Source organism: Chrysemys picta, chromosome 19, assembly GCF_011386835.1.
Source record: "Chrysemys picta bellii isolate R12L10 chromosome 19, ASM1138683v2, whole genome shotgun sequence".
In the NCBI taxonomy this organism is placed as follows: domain Eukaryota; kingdom Metazoa; phylum Chordata; order Testudines; family Emydidae; genus Chrysemys; species Chrysemys picta.
Window position 1 is genome coordinate 2,401,161 of NC_088809.1, and position 19,235 is coordinate 2,420,395.

Consider the following 19,235-nt stretch of genomic DNA (forward strand, 5'->3'; position numbering starts at 1 on the left):
CCCCCCTCTGTCAAAGGGGATAGTATTGCTCAGACTGAGGGCCGTACAGAGCTCTGGAAGTGCTGAGAATCAGCACTGAAAAGGACACACAGGGTTTCCATTAGCTAGTCTTCCAGCCTCGATGTTGGTTTAATCCGGGATCCGCCTATGAACTTGCAATGCTTCCTGCTGACAAGGCATGAAGCCCGATCCCATGGGGCAGCGTCTCCTCCTGTGGAGGTTTGGTGCCGCACACAGCACAGCCTCTCTGCCCAGCAGAGACAGGTTGACTTACACGTCCGTGAAGAGGGCAGGGGAGTCGGGCCGGTGCGACTGCACGTCCTGCATGGCGTTCCATTCGTTGACTGAAGACTGGTCGGAGTTGATGTGGCTCTCATAGTAACTGACCCACGTGAGGAAGAGGCTCCCTGGGTAGTAGTTGTGACTTCGGGCCACCTCGCAGGCCTTGTGTAAACTCTGCAGGGCAGACCTGGAAGAAGCCCCCACACATCAGCATGTCCCCCCGGTGACGAGGAACAAACCCCAGAGTCCCACCACTCCCGTTCACTGCAGCTGGCTGGGCTATGGGGCAGCACATCCTGCCTCTGTCGGTCAGTCCCCAGGTCTGAACCTGGATGCAGTGGTACCCTCGGCCTACAGCTGCCTGGAAAGGTTACTGCTTAATGCAGTGCCTGACTGTAAAGTCAGCTCTGGACTCACACACACCGCAAAGGTCTGCAGTTCTGAGTCAAAAGAACCCGGTGATGCGGCAGCTCACGCTGAGTGCCCTTCGCAACACGTCACGGGAAACGTTCAGAAACCTCGTACTGGCCTTTGGCAAGCCCCTCAGCCCTGCCTGTCATGCCACTCACTGCACACACGCGAGGCTACGTGCCCCTGGAGCTGAAGAAATGATCATATTGATGTTACAGACTCTGCATTGTTTGCCACCAGTTATTGTACCCAGGCAGCACAGCTCCCTGTGTGTCTGAGCAAGGCACTGAGGCCATGTGCCTGGGTCTCGCAAGACATGGGGGACACACAGCAGCGCCTGCTTTGTGAAAATGCCTTGGATAAAGGAGCACTGGGACAGATCACAGGGAGTCCTTACCACATTGCTTGAACGGACACTGGCTTGAACACATGGACCCTGTTGTCCGTTGATACGCTGAACCCTCTGGTGAAAGAAAAAAATTGACCCATTAAGAATGAGACACTTATCACAGAGTCTTTTTTCAGCCAACAACCATTGATTTGTAACCAGCCAGGACAGCAAAGGGATAATCAGAGGCACAGATTGGTTTGGCCAGTTTCAGCTAGAGGACTGATGCAATAGCATGGTACAGCTCTGGGCAGGCTCATTTTTAGTGGCTGCTGTTCAGTGACGAAGCCAGGACACCGGCTGAAATAAAGGCATTCGTCAGCCACAGAAGCAGCAGCGCCCAGGTGAGCCGTTTACCCAGGCTACATTCAAGTTCAAAACCAGAAATGGAAACTACCCAGTACAGCTGAGCGAGGCAACCAAAGCAGCAAAGGTCACGCTCTGGGCAGTCCATACAGCTGGCACTGAGAGGAGTTTACAATCCAGGAGGACATCGGGCAATGAAGACATCACACTGATGTTTACGTTAGCAGAATATGGTTGTCCCTACAGGTGCTACACAGCCACACTTGATAGGATCCCTTTTCAGAAGCTTTCACCCCCGTCCCCTCCCCACATACAGAGCGAAAGCTTCTTAGCAGCTTACGCGCACACATGCGTAAGCTGCTGCCTAACTGCAAGGCAACTGGTTTCCGTCTCCCATGACTACCGTGATTTGAAGGACAGCCTGAACTGCCCATATTGACAAGAATTTGAATGCGATTCCACACAGTATCCTCTGTGTGCAGTATAATGAACAGAACATGCAAGCCCCCTGCTTCCCGGACACTTACCCGTCCCCATCCAAGTGAATAAGGGTATCGCTCCACAGGGGCAGCACCAAGCCCATTGTGCAAGTGCTACTGTAAGAAGAAACAGAAGGTCAGCCATTGTGCCACCCGCTTCCCCCAGCTACTCTGCAAATTGTACAGCAACGGTTGCAAACCCATTTGTATTGATCTGAAATACTGACCAGACCCCTCTCTAACCTGGGTCTTGTTCTCTACAGGTGTAGAAGTGCAAGCGGTGTTGGATATGGGCTGTTAACCAAAGCTGGGGTCTGCTCGTCCTCCTGCAGCAAGCTTGTAATGTTCGTGTTTCCCAGGGTGAATTCTGAAGTGGCATCAGAGCAGCAGGCTCTATGCAGGACGGCAGAGGCCGGGTCACCCAATTTTCAGTCAACTCAAGGTTTTTACACTTGAACGAAAGGAACCGTTCTGATTTCTTTCAGGTTTGCCAACACAAGTGGCTCATTTCTAGCTGTGACTTTGGAATCCAAGGTTCTGTTTTTATTGGTCATTCAGCCACAGCTGCTAGGAACTCAGGTGAGTGCAATTTAATGCTCCTCTGAATGACGGCAATGGGAAGGAAGGTATGGTAGGTTGTGCATCGCAGCACACCACCCCCATCTGCGGATTTCCCTTTGCCCCCACGGTGGCTAAGCTCAGGCTGCCACAAGAGACGCTTATGGGAAATGTCACTGTTCTTCCAATAGCTGCTATGTCTTTTCCCTCATTTGACTAGCATGCCACGTTTGGTCACATGGAAATACTTTGTCCTCTCTGAAAGAAGAGGGAAACCCTGGGATAAAAACAGAAATAAAGTGATGGAAGAACTGACGGGGAAAAAAAACTGTACGTGTCAAGTTGCCAAGGGGAAAAGCCAAACCCAAATTAGGAGGAAATTGCTGGGTGCTCAAGCAGGTGCTTTCAGGGAGCGTCAGATTCTATTGTCCGGCTCTCCAATTCTTTGCACTGGACTCAGTGTGCTGCCTAACACCCACCTGGGTGACTGGAGCTCAGGGGAGGCAAACAGACTCAGAACGGACTGCGAAAATGCCCACCCACTGCACACACGCACGCAGGAATGGCCGTAATGCCCGACCCCAGGAGACAGCCACAGCCAACTATTTCTGTTGACTAAACGAGATGAGCTCATGGAAAAATGAGTTTTTAAAAGGCGACCCAAGGTGGCCGGGGTATTTTTAGTGATACTTTTCCGCGAGCGTTTATCAGGGACCTTAGCAACAAGTCTGTATCGAGTTATAAATAGCAAGTGGGCTGGAGGGAGGGGGGGAGAAGAGGGAGAGCATGACAGTCTAGAACCCAAGTAACTAGCAAAAAGCTCAGAAAGCCTGCACAGCATTTATCGGAGCGTTTGAGACTCGGTGTGAGGGAGCCCTCACTTATCTGCATTCCAGGGGGCAGCACTGGTATGCCAGACCCAAGAGCAAATTCCCAGCTCACAGAATTCTGTGCAAGAACAACTTGTTTGTAAGTTGTGCAAGAACGTAATCATTGTGTTAATGCACCCATGATTTTCAACCCCGCTGCACACGGCACCAGCTGCGCACGGGCCCCAGTTCTTTTGTCCCAGTTGCTTCTGAGCCAAGCTTCCCAAGCACCGCTACAAATTAAGCACAGTGGCTGCTGGGATATCTAAATGACAACCAGGAAGGCACTTTCAAAGGCGAACGGTTTCAGCCAGCCATGTGACGGCCGTGTAACAACCCTGGAGGAATATTTCTGACATGCATCGCACATAACTTTAAGGTTGGTAACATTCATTCTCAAACTGCGGCTCTATTCAGATGTTCTGGGGCTGGTGCATACTCACTGTTTCTCAAGGTAACTTCACAGGAAATTAACAGGAGGGCTCGGGACCTGGGTTCCTTTTCTCCCCCCTCTTAGCTAAGACCCAGATGGGTTTGTGATGCTTTAGGGTGCATGTCCTCCCACCCCACCCCACGCCTTACAAGAGCCCAGAGTCCTATTTTAAGAAGTCTCTAGGAAGTCTCTGCCCTACAGCAGCCGGCAGGCCTCTCCACGGCTTCTGGATACACAGACTGCAAAGATGACTTAGTGGCCACGTTTTGCGACCCTTTGGAGAGGTCACCACAATTTACATAAATACCGTGAAAGCACACCACCATGTGGACACACAAACGGCTGGAGAGCGCACGCACTGCGTAACCTCTGCCACCAGAGCGCCTGGCATTTCCTTCGGGCCCTTTGTGTCCCCACCACAACCGAGCCCCCTCCAGGCCTCAGCAAGGGGCTGCGCATCTGACTGCTCCCCATGATCAGGGAAAAGCATCTATTGTTACAATTTTTTATTGTATAGACTCTAGGGAAATCAGACAAGCCGGCTCCAGCGTTTTTGCCGCCCTAAGTGGCGGGGGGGGGGGGGGGAAGAGCCACGATCGGCGGCACTTTTACCGCTGCCGCCGCTTCATTCTTTAGCGGCAATTCGGCGGCTGGTCCTTCCCTCCGAGAGGGACTGAGGGACCTGCTGCTGAATTGCCGCTGAAGAGCCGGACGTGCAGCCCCAAGCACCGGCTTGCTGCGCTGGTGCCTGGAGCCGGCCCTAGGATAAGCAGGGCTTTAGGGCTTGCCGCTTACTGCTTTCAAAACTCCTGCATCCGCATGGGAGATTGGTTACACTATTTTCTGGGACTTCCAAATGCTGCCCATCCTCTGTCCCTCCCAACTCTGTGCTGCTTCCCTACGTCCCAAGTCCCACAGCCTAAGGTTTGCGTTTCAGAGATGCACCGAGCCTCCAGGCTCCCCCACCCCTCTTTCAAGATATTAGAAGGCAATTTGGGGGCTGGAGAGGCGAGTCTAGAGGCTGAAGCAGTCTGCCTAGATACCTGTCATTGGAAGAGAAATCCATTCCTAGGACAATGCTTTCCTCAGTGTCTTGTCTGCCATTGGTTGAAACGACCACCATGTATCTAGTGCGGTTCTGGTACGTACTTTCCAGTCTTACTGCCTAAGGGTCAAGGAGACAAAAAAAAAAAAAAAAAAAAGGTCAGCAGCAAAGCCCGGGAACATACAGTTGTGACTTACAAAGCATCATTCCATGCTGATGTTAGGCCCAACCAGGCATTTTGCACCAGCGCAGAAGGCCACAGCCTCTACGCTGGGTACACAGTACTGTAGCCAATACAGAAATCAGCATCATTCTCTCAGCTCTTTCACAGACACCAGGAGCTGCTCCTTACACCCACCAAGCACTTGCCTGCAGACGTGCCCTGTTCAACCAGGTTGCATTCAAACACTCTTGCCATCAGTACCTGGGGAGAGCTGCCACAGTCCTCTGGGCAAGTTGGCATAGGTAGTCCTAGGAGGTGCTGCGTGCTCTGAACCCGATGGGCACAGGGGGGGCTCAGCACCACCCAGAAGTTACATAGCACCTCAGAGATGGGTCCTTCCCTGAAGCTATCCACACTGAATTATGGTAGTTCTTTAAATGATTGACTGACTAGTTGATTCTCTCCCCACAAAACCAAGCACAGCTGATGAAACTCAGGCAGCAGCCTTCCGGCGTGCTTTGAACAAGAGCTGACCGCAAGAGAGGCAAGTCAGCAAGATCCAGGAAGGCTGCATCACAGAGCCCGGTATATTTACAAGAAGCCAAGAGGAACTACATTCAAATGACCTGAGCAAGTCTTCGCAAGATCAGAAGTTGATTAGCTGTGGCGTGCCAAGGGGACGGCACACAGACAGAGTGCATTTGGCTAGGCCAGGTTTGCCCATATGGATCTGTGGCAGGCAGTTCCTTTTGCTTTTAGGCTCAGTCCCAAGACATCTGCAGTTATTTTAGTCACAGAAACCCAATTAAAGATAAACTGGGAGGCCATTAGGGAGGAGATGTCTTAATGATGATCTGTTGGGTCGTGTCTAATGTAGCCCAGAGTCCGAGTGTTTACATTTGCATTGTTACACGGCTTCCTGAACTTCTCAGTGAGCCATGGGAAGCCAATGAGGATGAGAAAAGCCTTGTCTACATGAGCAGCATCAGGGAAGCCTCTCAGTGTTGTAGCAGGAGCAACAGCCAGCACAGAGGAGCGACTGGCATTTCAGCCACCACTAGACCAGACCTATCCAACACTGCAGCAGACTAGAACCACGACAAGGCACCTGGCTTGCAGTGTGATGGAGTGCTGGCAGACTGGAAGACACACTGCATGGTGGGAGAGGTGCCCTCACCCCACTCTGCTCAGGAATCACCACGCCAGAGCCAGCCTGATTTGCCTTCTCATTCCTTGCTCCAGTGAGGAGGAGGGACATGAGTTTGCATTTCTGCAGGCCAGCCCTTCCAGACGGGATCGCTGCCAAAGGGGCGACTTCTAGCACGAGCAGCTGACACCAGATCGCAGAGGAAACGGCTCCGCCTGACCCCAAAGAGCAGAGGACAATCGGGGTCTTGGCGGTTCAATTTTTCCGCCCACATTAAGACACAAACTCCAGAGGATAAAACTAAGAGTGAGCAAGCAGTGAGCAGCACAACCACCATCCTGCGCCCAGGGACCTGTCCCAGGCTCCAGAGGCCTGTCTGCAGCCAGAGGATTAGTGTAATCTAATTTACTTCACAAAACCAATCTAGGTAGCTGGAATTAGCGGCGTGGTTTTAATGTAAGACCCTTTAGAGCAGGGTTGCCCAAGCAGGTGTCAAAGGTCACATGGCCTCAAGTCACTGAGACAGGACTTTCATAGGAATGCTTAAGAGAAACTGACTTTTTAGGATCAGCCTTTAATACCTCCGTGCCCGCTGAGAGCCACCAGGGGTGCAGCCGAGGCAATGTGTTTCGCTAAATTGACCGGAATGATCAATCATCAGCTCTGCACTTCTAAACCAGGTGACACCAGAGGATCTCAAAGCAATTCACAAACAATTAGAGTCTCAACGTGCCTGCGAGGGAGCTGCAATTCCCAGTCCCCTCCTCCAAACCGGGATCTCATGCTCTACCAATGGCAGTGATGAAGCACAACAGAATCAGCTGCAATAATTACTACCCACCCAAATGACACGGCTGTCCTAGCAATGGTGGGTCACGCAGAGTCACTGGGACAACACCAGCCGATCCAGGCGAGAGAACGTTCTCTTCTCAAATTAAGAAACTTACCTACGTACTGGTAATATAAAATCTATTGCAACTATTCCTGTAACCAGGGTCTGTCTATAGACAACGTGTTGTGATTACAACACAGCTTTGCCCTCAGCTGCAAGCTTGTTTTGACCACAAATGACATCATGCAGTATTTAGCAACCCACACGGAAGCAGATTATGCAGGTCCAAAGCCGATACAGAGGTCTTACCCATCACCTAGATGGGGAGTACAGCAATGCCTACAACAGGACCGTGAGAATTTATAAGCTGGAAATTTGGTTTGGATACAGAACAAGATTATTTTTTAAGTTTAAAAGCCAGCTGCCCAATTTCTACATTCTTCCGCATTCCAGAAGGTTCTTGTACAACTTAACCCATTGCCTTCCTGCTACTGGTCTTACACTGGTCCATTAAAGGGCCCAATCCTGCTCCCCTTGAAGTCCCTGAGAAGTCTGCCAATTGCTCCAACAGGAACAAACGCAGACTCTTCCGCTGTCCTCTAAAAAGTGACACTCACCCTCCAAAGAGCAGCTGCCAACACACAAGAAGAGAGGTGGGTTTTTAGGCTGTTTACACTACAAGTCTCAGCTGAACGTATTATTTTAAACGAGTCTCTTGCAGCTCTGTGCACCCTTCATTTGTGAGGAATCAGTTCAATTCAGACAGACTTCTGACCTCAGCCTCGTGCAAGACACTAGCATTCGCACTGAACGCCACACAAAAGGCTGCGTCTCTCTTAGCCTACACAGTCCTTGTTCAGCTGTTAACAGGGCAAACTGGTCTCACAAGGCACAGCGCAGCCAGCAATACTGCTGAGTAACGCAGCCTCAAACATTCTGACTTTGGGCCCCAATCTGCGAGGTGCCAAGAGCCCCCTGGAATGTGAGTGCTCTGCACGCTCATGGCCTTCTGCATCAGGCCTCGGGCTTGTCTGGGCTGGGTTATTCCACATGCAATGGCAAAGCTCTCGCCAGCCTCCTTTTTAAACGGCACGTGGCTTGCAGTAACATCACTGCTTTCCTCTTCTGTGTGTAAGGAAGATCCGGCTACAGGGAAAGCCAGGAGGAAAGTGCAAACTAGCAGTGCCGGAACGTCTCTTCTGGTGCTTGGCTAGGCCTGGTGAGGTATAAACTGCTGTGGCAGATTCAAGAGATGAACCCAGACAACACAAGAGAGCCCATCAATGCTAATGGAGGACAAGAGAGCCAATGAAGATCTTCGAAATGTTTAGATACTGCCAGTGCCTCCGGCCAGCACTCCTCTCTGTTTCTGGAGGCTTCCAGGACAAAGTAACTGTAATGCCACCACTTCAGTTCCATACCATCTTTCACGGGAGGATCTCCATGTGCTAACTAACCAACAAGTCTTTGCTCATAACACCACGGCAAAATAGGCATAAGCCATACCGGGATTACTTCTCCCACTAAGGGAATGCAGTCACATCTGGGGTAGTACATGGCATAACACCATGCAATGATGTAGAAAGGGAAGATGAGAACCCAAATGACTCTACAGGGGGGGGTATTTCAGGTAGGCTGGATATAATCAGTAGGGCTCTGTGTCTGTCACGGAGGTTGCGGAAGTCACGGATTCTGTGACTTTCCATGACCTCCGTGACTTCTGCAGCGGCCGGTGTGGCTGGCTCCAGGGCAAACCGCTCGGGCAGCCCCACAGCCAACCACACCAGCCGCTGCTGGAGCAGTCCTGGGGACCGCCTGAACAATGGCCCATGGCAGTGGTCCCAGGATGGCTGGAGCAGCCGCTGTTGGCAGGCCCGTGCAACTGGTGCCCCTGGCCCCCTCAGCAGCACCCCCCCCGGGCACCCCCCCAGCAATGACACCCCCTCCCCCTAAAGATGTAGTCAGGGGTATTTATAGTACAAGTCATGGACAGATCATGGGCTGTGAATTTTGGTTTATTGCCCATGACTTATTAAAAATACCCTTGACTAAACTGTATCCTTAATAATCAGCAATTTAGAATTCAACCAAGACACCAGGGTAATGTTCTTAATTCTTACGACAATTGCTATGGGATCTTTCATGACCACAGGTGCTCAGGACATGAGTCACCAAACGCACGCAGAACCCTTGAGTCAAAACATTGTCCAACTTCTTGCCTCACTGGACAAATCAGTGAGCTAGCTGCACCTTTTTCTTGTGAACGTCTGGGCTGTAAACAAGTTTCTGGATTTCGATAGCAAAGCCATTTACATGGATACGTACCACAGCTTTCATTGGTCACTCTGCAGCACCTCTCAATGGGACCTAGCCACACATTAACAATCGCAGATTATTTATCATAAATCAAACAGCCAACCTACCAGTCGAATGTTGTCTTCTGGGCGGAGCAGGATGAACATGGCCTGCAGGTGCTGCTGGAGATCCCCTGAAGGAGAGAGGGAAAGGTGAGGACGCACATAAACACCTTTAGTCACGTCCTACCTCCTGGCATCCCAAACATCCCCTGGGCAGGTGCTGTCCTGGCTGCCGCCAGCTCCACCTGTATCCGCACCGAAGTGACTAGCGTCTCTCTGTGTCGTCAGCTCTTTGCTCTGTGCCATTACCAGGCTCTCTGGGCAGACAGGACTTGCACTCTCTGGGTAATGTTTGTCCCTCGAAGACCTGTTCCAGAACACCTCTGAACACTATGTCCTAGCCCCATTCTGGTCTTGTGTCCCCCACATCTGGGTTGTCCCATTTACTTCACCCAGCTCAGTGATCGCACTCTGGCTCAGGTACCCCCACGACGTACAATCCACTCTGTTCTTAGAGCAACGCTTTCCCATTTCGGTTCATGTGCCACCCCCAGCTGCCTGCCAAGGATATCGGGAGAGCCATTAACGTTAGCAGGAAATGCGAGCTACAGGTTTATTGGTGGCACTGAGAAAGGATGCAGGTGCTATCCCAGCTGCTCAATACATTAGAAGCTTGTTAATAAGAAAGGGAGTGGAGTAGCACACATTCCCAAGCCAGCAGGCATTCACAAACCAAACCCAGATTAATTCCTGGCCTAAATCTATTCCCTTTGCACCTCCTTGGAGTGAGAATTTGCAGCAGTGCTGCTGCTCAGGACACGGAGAAAGAGGGATGCGTCTCCAGCAAGCACCTCCTTCTATGAAACGTCAGTGAGCAACACAGCCTCCAGCAAGAGCCCCTCTCCGCACCAGCCACCTGGAAAAGTCACTTGCAACCCCAGGTGGCAGCTACCACAGAGGAGAGGAGGTCCATTCTTCCACCCTCTCCTTTCTCATGCAGATGGAAAGCTCAGACTAGTTAACCGGCTCCTTAGGGAAGGACAAAGGTTTCAGTGGAGCAAGTGATCAGCACTATAAAGTCTTGTGGACAGTAAAAGTTATGGAAACCTTAGTCCAGCGCCTCCTAGTGACAGCATATTGCACTGCCACGCAGGGAATCTGGGCCCCCAGGTTTCCAAGAAGGCGGGGGCTGGGAGAACTGGGGAAATATTGCACCCGGGCCTTGGGCGAGTACCTTACACTGCTCCGGAACGGCTCCCCATCGCCCGCAGTGCTGGAGAGAGCTAGTGGCAGCATCTGGCCCCCTCCACCAGACAGGACTTGAATACAAGGCTTTGTGGGGGTGGGGAGACACAGGAAGGGGGCAAACAGGAATGGGGAGCTTGGAGCTTGCTCCGACCTTACAAATTTCAGCATCTGCAGAGTTGGTCCAAGAGCCTGTCCTAGGACAGCGTTTCACTGGGGCCTCAGCTGGGCAGGAGAAACTAGGAGACTTGTCACTGGAAATGCTGAGTGACTGCTACAGGCAGACAGCCCTGGACACAGAGAACAGGGTGAAACTGGCTCATCAATGGGATACACACAACTCTCTGCACCTTCGTTGTTCCTTCGCTCTCAACGCTGCAGACTCCTGACAGTGCCACACGAACTAGCACCAACTGGTTAAGATGACAGCGTTTTCCCCTTGGGAGAGCTCAGAGCACCAGCACTTCTACATCTCCCTTGCTCCAGATGGCTCCTGGCAGGAGCAACACCTGGAGTCTGATGCCCCCGGCGCACGAGGGCTTCACTCACAGGAAGCATCTAAGAAAGTGAAATACTCTGTGCCCCAAACCTTTTCCAGATCAGATTAGACAAAAACACAGCTACAGCCCCCTAGGGTCTTTAACAATCAGCCACTGTCATGTTGGAGCTGCGAACTGCACCTAGGAGGTGAATCCCTAGGTATACGCTATTGCTAGCTTCCCTCCCAGCTGCTGATTTCAAGGAAAGACAAAGCAGGTTGCCGAGCAGGTTTCTCTCTCTGGGAGACTTGGAGGGGCCAGTTGGGAAGATATTTGATCCTCCTGATACAGAGAGAGATTTTTTGTATTTCCCCATATTTCCCTGTTGGCCAACAGCCCAATCAACCCTGGTGGAGACTTTAAACTTTACACTAGAGAGAGATACAACATCCTTGGCCAGCTTCGCTCGTCTCCCACGCCCCATGTGAGTGATGCAAAAACCAGGTGTTATACACCCCAAAATGCTGAGCAGAACCTGGAATGGGTTATCTAGGGAGGTGGTGGAATCTCCTTCCTTAGAGGTTTTTAAGGTCAGGCTTGACAAAGCCCTGGCTGGGATGATTTAGTTGGGGATTGGTCCTGCTTTGAGCAGGGGGTTGGACTAGGTGACCTCCTGAGGTCCCTTCCAACCCTGCTATTCTAGGATTCTATGACCTGGGCAGAGGGGTACACCATGTTACCCTGTTATCGGGCCCGGTCGGGCTGGCACCACTGGCATTTCAAGGGCAGCTGCCACATCTCTAACACCACCGTGCCCTGCTGGGGGTTGTAACACAAGGCTGACTTTGTTTAAACTGGGCTGGCAAGTGGGGTACAAGCTACCCGCCAAGATGGGAAGTTGGACTTTTCTAACTTTAAGTAGACACATCCCCTTGGGTGCTAACATCTTGGGAAGCCACAACATCTTTTCTTGGCTCAGTCCGGCCCTGAGAGTCCAAAAGAATACACAAGTTAGCTCCCTTCACACAGTGAATTTTGCCAGGCACCACCTGGCAGCGCTCGAGAGGGAGCCATGGGCAGAAGCCAAGCGTGGAAGGCTGTTTTCTTAGCTGGCCAATCTGCCAACTAGTCAATTTCCCCCTTTTGGGGGTGATGCTATTAAAAAAGCCATGGGGCTAGCATTAAATATGTCCTGTTGTGAAATAATAAATATCTTGTTTGCGGGGACTCCCACACTCCTCCTGAATGTGGGGGAAGAGGTTAGAAAAGCATTCCTTCTCCATTTCTCTCACGGTCGGGAGAGAAATCTGTTTGCCAGAATTGTGTGCACCAGAGGTTAGCAAACTGTGGTGCTGAGCCAGGCAAAGGCCAAGAACGGAGATGGAGGTTTCGTTTCCATATACTCCTCTCACCACCAGTGGTTGGTTCAAAAATTGGAACCATGTTGTGTCCAAGACTGTACAGCTCAGATCTGTTCTACTTTGTGTGGTGTAGTTGATTTCACCAGGCAACGATAAAAACAAGTACTACTACTTCATAGACAGGATTCGCTGTGTGCACATATATTAAAATATATACATAATATACAAATAGGGAGGAACTGGTTGAGAATTTGAAAGTGGAAGGCAGCGTGGGTGAAAGTGATCATGAAATGATAGAGTTCATGATTCTAAGGAATGGTAGGAGGAAGAACAGCAAAATAAAGACAATCGATTTCAAGAAGGCAGACTTCAGCAAACTCAGGGAGTTGGTAGGTAAGACCCCATGGGAAGCAAGTCTAAGGGGAAAAACAATAGAAGACAGTTGGCAGTTTTTCAGAGAGACATTAAGGACACAAGAGCAAATTATCCCACTGCGTAGGAAAGATAGGAAGTTTGGCAAGAGACCACCCTGTCTTAGACAGGAGAGCTTCAATGATCTAAAAATCAAAAAAGAGCCTTACAAAAAGTGGAAACTAGGTCAAATTACAAAGGATGAATATAAACAAACAACACAAGCATGTAGGGACCAGAACAAAACCCAGGTCAACTGACTCTCAATCCTATAGGTCACACTGCCTCCTAGAATACAAAATACAATGCTGCAAGTGATCACACCAAAGCAGGTTTGCCCTTGCAGAAATTTGATCTCTGTAGACTCCATATTCACTACATGAGTTTTTTCTTACTCAGCCAACTGTACCCCTGATCTAAGAATGTGACCCCTTTGGAAGTCAGCTCTAACACATGGAGTCTGGGCACCAGAGAGCTGTAGTTCTGTTTATGCTACCATTGCATGATCTATTCTGGCCAGGATCACACCTGAATTCCATCCAGCTGGGATAAAAGGTGGCCCTCTCCGCATGGTAAAGCGAACAGAGCATCTGTCAAGCAGACACTTGGGCTGTAACTGTGCAGAGTATTTTGGAGAGTGAAAAAAAGAGACAGGTCAAGGCATCAGTTCTGAAAGATGCTGGCCCCACTTACATACCACAGACAGATTCACTTAAATCCTCAGCCAAAGAGACTGGCTTTAAACCAATGTTCGGCCCATTCTATTTTCTTTGAAAGGCAGGGGTTTCATATGCCCCAACCCAGCCTCCCACAGCTCAGCTCCTGCTCCTGCCATGGTTTTGGCCAGGGGGGGAGGGGAAAGACAATTTTCTGACTCCTGACTTTGTCCTTAGCAGTGTTAACATTGGCAGTCGGGGCGGGGTGTGTGCGTGCGTGGAGGAGACTCTCCCTGACCATCTCTTTGGTTCGGCAACCGGGCGACGTTCCAATGACACGCCAGAGCCATGGAAATCATAGCCGGAACCGACTGAAGTCACTCTTTTGGTTTTTGTCTCTGCCCCAGGTGGAAGTTCCAAGTTCTCAACATTATATGTCCCCTTCCCCTGCCAGTGATGTTTAATGAAGGGGAAAAAAATCAGAGACTCTCTGATGCCTGTAAAGTGCCATCCATGAATCAGCACCATGTACACACAGAGCAACCGTCTTCCCTGCAGCGTTTGGTTTTCGTTATTCAGAGACTGACTTTTCCAACAAAGGATCAAAACAGAAAACAAATCAAGCTTCCAGCAGACAAAGAGGGTGGAATTCTGACTCGCTTCATATTATTCATTCCGTACACGAGTCTATCTGAATAAGAGACACATTAACAGACTCTGAATGCTTCCCACCACCACTCAGAATTAGAAGGAGGTCTTTATTTTTGCTGTCAGTAAACAAGCTGTTTACAGACCAGGGAGAGCAGTTACTCATCCCAGATTATCCCAGGGTTTGGACATTATGCACCAATCTTTGCACATGGACCCCAATACAAAGGTTATTGAATACATTAATAATGCAGGACATCATCCTTTGGGGCAGACGCATTTGCACTAATGCACTTTCAATAACGTTACTGGATGGGAAGAGTTTGCACCCTTTGCAATTCAGCTGTTTATGTAGAACTAGTGACCACATGGACGTGCCGTCATGATCGCTTCAATAAATCCCCACTTTGGTGAAAAGACAGACCGAGCGCTTTGGATTTTGTTGGGAAGGGATTGCTGCATTCATGTTTATATTACTGGGACCCTTAGGTCTACCAACATGACGTGTAGCAGCCTCGAGAGACGAATGTCTGAGATGAAAGTCAAGAGCTGCACTAACATGGCTTTTGGTGGGTTGGCACCGAATCCCAAAGAGGAGAATTTAGGGGACCGGGCAGTCAGGAAAATCTGGGCTGTCAGATGTAAACAGAGGCGGTGTATTTACCTGCATGCTTGTTGCGCCTGTTGTTGATTCTGGGGGTAGAGGACCCATTTCCTCGGGGCAGGAAGAGAGCCGCACCTTTCACAGTGAGGAAGCTTTCGCTGATGCTGCAAGGGAAAGAAAACTAATGAACCAGTAGAAAGGAGAGAAAGCACCATGACAAACAAGGGCCCTGGACAGGGAAGATACTTAGACCCAAACCATGGTGCTGGTGAAGGACAATTAGTTTCTTTCCCCTCTAGAAATACATTCATGCTCTGAACTCTGCAGTAAGCGAGTCGTGTGTAGGGCTATTGATAGCAACGGTACATAAAGCAGCAGGGGCATTGCCCTAAGAGGTGTTTTTGATTTGGAAACCTAGACGTCTGGTAGACATTTCCACATGGCAATATGTATATCAATGCTTGAAATCCATAATGGAATGGCCTGGCTAATCCTATGCTTTGTTGTTCAGAGAGATAGCGGATGCCCCATAGCAACAGATGCCTTGCTTTGTAGTCAGCTGAAGGACCATCAGTCCATCCAGCAGATTAATGGACCATAAAACTCTATTGTCTGATGATTCGTATGATAATTGGCTCATGAAGAGACTCAAATAAATTAAAAGCAAAACCATAATGCTGTTACTTTAAGACACCTTTCATTGGCTTGACTTTGCCCTTAAATCAAGTGACATGAAGCCTGAAATGCACTGCTGAAATAGCTACACAGATCACTGAGACCCTCTTCTGAAAAAGATTTTACGTTAAGAAAACTAAGTAGCTTTCTTTTTTAAAACGTACGCCTGTTGTTGTTCATTGAGGAAAACATGATTCTTAGCACAACTCGGCTGGGATTAAGTCATCCTGTTACACAGAGCTTGGGGCACCTCTTTTACTCTGAACTGAAAGGGGAAAACCACACAAACATTAAAAAGTAGTAAATCCAAAACAACAACGCTAGAGTAACAGGATGAACTATGCACGTTCTAGACAGGATATGAGTCCCTGCCATTGTGCACAACAGCTCCATGCCTTCCATGAGAAACCAGCTCGCTGGGTTCGTTCACCCACGAGACTAATAGCCTCTTTACACGCCTTTCTCAAGTTAAATACGACAGTTTACTGTTCCGCTCTCAAAGGCTGAGTTAATGAAACGGAAGTTAGAAACAGCACAAAACCCCTCCACATATTTGAGGAAAATGAAAAGTTACAAGAAATGGATAAAAGCTAACCCATGCAAGGTTAACACCCTTCGCACATACTTCCTTTTCACAAGGGTGGCCAGATCAAAGGGCTGTCTTAGCAATCTGATTCACGAAAGCATCTAAGCACATGCGTACAGTTAAGCACATGCTTAAGCCTCATTAAAGAAAAAGGCTTTGTAGAGAATTCAGTTGTCACCCAGTAGTCAATGGGACCAGCATGTGCACAAGTGCTTTCCTGGATTTCCTGACTGCTTTGCAAGAGTAAATTTCAGTCACGAAAAACCTTCTTGTATCTGTTCTAACTCCACACACTCCCATGGGAAAAATGGATTGCCCCTGCCCTGGAATGGCACCTGAAATGGGAATGCTCTTTGTAGACACATCTCGAGGGAGCCCTCAAGCCCAGAGCTCCTCCCCCGCGCTGCGTTTTTTTACCCTGGCAGTTGTACATTTCCCCAGAGGCCTTTCCATTTAGCCTGTGACATGCCAGCTCTTTGGTGCACTGGTCCAACACACCAGAATTTCAAAAGGAAGAAAAATTCTTCCTAGATCAAAAAGGATCAAGAATCGTTATTGTGCTAAATTAAGATGCATCACTGGGCATGCGGACCAGATGTTTTCTCCGGAGAAAAAACAGGCCCTCAGAACCTCCCAGGACAAGAATTTTAGCCAACAGCTCCCCTGGCACCATGTGACAATTATGTTCTCTACAAAGCCTTTAGGCTACGCAGTGCCTTGAAGTTCACTTTGGACATACCAAGAAAATGTTCAGTTATCTTGACACCACTTATTTTGTGGAATCCTCCTGCCGGGCCTCACTTCCCCATAACTACATTTTTTCCAGTCTGTATTGGCTTCATGCTTCACAGAAGCGTGTTTCTGATTTTGCCACTAGAAGAACAGGTTGCTGGACAAGGCTGCTGACCCACCAGCTAGAGCTTGTGCGGATAAAGCACAGTTCTCTGCTATGCTGAGCCACTCCATCCAATGAGATTATAGGGGAACAAAAGCTAACGACAAAGGAATTACTTCCCCCTTTCCTCTGCAGCTCCCTCTCAAAAGGACTGACACTAGAAAAACGTGAAACGGGCACAGCCAGTCTTCTCAGCAACCACTTAACCGGCACAGCCAGCCACTGATATTGGCCTCCCACTCCACCTGTTTCCCCAGAAAGTTGACATAACATGACCATTTATGAAGATACTTTTAGGGGATTAAGACGAACGTGCGTGGAGGGCTGGGCAGCTTAAACACTGAATTAAAATCTATTTGCTTATATGGTTCAGCCATATTGGTATTAGTCTTCCAGGGATGAGAACGTTCTGTGCCCACATTCTCCAGCCCTTGTCTATTCTATAGTCCCATGCTCTGTACAATATGAACAAGGATTCTTGAGGGGAGAAGAGCGGTTGGTATTTATCGCTGGGGGGAAACAGGCGGAAAAGGAACACAGAGTTCAGCATGTTTACTTGATACCATTAAAATATGTTTTCTGGCATTTCTAGTTCTTACTCCTCTGGGGTTGGTGCCTGCCTGAACCAGAGGGGCGCTGCAGAACTACAGGTATGGAGATCAGGTGTGCCACTGTCCTTCAGACGGTTTGCCACTTGAATGATTTTTGTGCAGTTGGGGTCAGCGTTTCGGGACACCTAGCAGCCTGCTAAGTCAGCGAGAGCTGGAGCGTTAATCAGAGGTGCTGCAAGGGCCAAGGAGACGTGTGCATGTCTCAGAAGCGAATATATTCTCCAGTCGGAGAGGCAGAAAGCAGGTTTTTAAGAATGTGGAAAAACGGATCGGTCCTGTGCAGCAGGCAGATCCAGTAACCAGAACCAAGCAGCCGACAGGGCAGGCATCAGTGAAGGTAACAAGCATCAGCCAGCGTTCACACACTCAGCACAGGAGCAGGGGGCGTGGGAGGGGCGAAGAGCCACAAGCATGTGTGGGGTCTCTTGCCACACCGTGACAGACAGGCTATGGGGACGCGATGGCTGAGCGAGGAAAGCACATTACTCTCAATCAGCAATCAGAACGCCATGTATTGCTCCCTCTACCTGCCATTTGAAGATAAGGCCGTGTGCACTGCAGCTGCCAACTGAGCGGTGTGTGTGTGTGTGGGGGGGGGGGGGGGGGGGGTTTGTTGCCCTGGTGTTTGTTTTGAATTACCTTCAGAGTATTTTTCTCCAGTGCATTCCCATGCTGGGGTGGAGAGAAAGGCATGCTGGGTACGGCCTTCAAATACATCAGATGTGAAAAGTAAATTCATTGACCTGAGTCTCTCAGTTTCCTTGGCCTTTTTGCCAGGGTGATACAATAATAGTTACAGTAGCAGAGTCATTTGCCATTTAAACTAGGGTGTGCCCCACCCCCAGCTTCCAGCATCATCTGCTTCCTCCTGCAGTGAGGTCACAGTGCTAAATGCATGACATCATAATGGCATCCAGTGTCACGCACAGACACCAAACACGGGGCAATGACTTTCCTAAGGCTCCAAGCAGTGAGAGAAGCTGGGGTTGAAAGGAAAGAGCCCTTAGCAAAGAAAATTAACCTCAAACTATCTGGCTTCATTGACATTCTCTTGGGAGAAGTGGGCCCCACTTTAAAGATGCAAAGGCAATTCTTTTGATTTGCCACCCTGCGCACACCTAACAACGGCAGAGCACTCCCACGCAGGCTCCAATCTGTTCTGCCTGACGGCCACTTTCATGTGCAGTCCCAAGGTCTCCAAAGCAGAAATTACACCAAGCCCAACCCTGGTGCTTACCGTTATAAATACACTCCCCATAAGACGACACAAGGTTGAGGCCATAGACCCCTGATGACCTAGGAATTTAAGCAAGTGGGTAAGACGTGTGTGAACATGAAAATAAGAGAAAAGAATGTACAGTGGGATTGTAGATGTGTAGAATAGAGCACAGAGCAATTCTTCCACTGAATAGGATTGTTTTTCCAGCTCCCTGCTGATAGCCCTTGATGTGTTGTGTGCCGGGTGGTGCACACTGACACCTGTACATGTGGGTTTAAATCCAGTTTAATGGAACATCCCAGAACTCCTTCTTGGATCTGGAGCCTAAATCAGTGACTTCCGGTACTGGAGCAGCCACAAATTGCAACAACTAAATGACTCTCACATAGGACGAAGCTGTGCCCTCCAAGGGGGACAATCCCACCCTCCCGGTGCCCAAAACCCAACCCCTAGGTTTCACTGCAAGGAAGGCAAAAAATCCAGCCTCCTTCAGCCAATCTGGTTGTTTGGGGAAACATCCCTGCCCAACCACAAGCCACAAGAATCTGCAGTGACCTAGATAAGGAAGGGAGGGA

General features: G+C 49.6%; 1 protein-coding gene across 9 annotated transcripts in view; it reads right to left on the minus strand.

Moving 5' to 3' along the window:
- Positions 1–19,235, minus strand: part of SSH2 (slingshot protein phosphatase 2) — a 142,113-nt gene that overhangs the window by 23,817 nt on the left and 99,061 nt on the right. For 4 of the 9 annotated variants that reach the window (XM_042857971.2, XM_005298232.4, XM_065572857.1 and 1 more), the window contains 6 exons: positions 14,735–14,838; positions 9,337–9,401; positions 4,770–4,891; positions 1,915–1,983; positions 1,091–1,156; positions 275–469 (listed from right to left, as the gene is read on the minus strand). In XM_042857971.2, coding sequence (XP_042713905.2) covers positions 275–469; positions 1,091–1,156; positions 1,915–1,983; positions 4,770–4,891; positions 9,337–9,401; positions 14,735–14,838 — 621 coding nt within the window. Of the gene's footprint in view, positions 1–274; positions 470–1,090; positions 1,157–1,914; positions 1,984–4,769; positions 4,892–9,336; positions 9,402–14,734; positions 14,839–19,235 lie in introns of those variants that run through there. The other 5 variants (XM_065572860.1, XM_065572861.1, XM_065572859.1 and 2 more) reach the window with 4 other exon arrangements.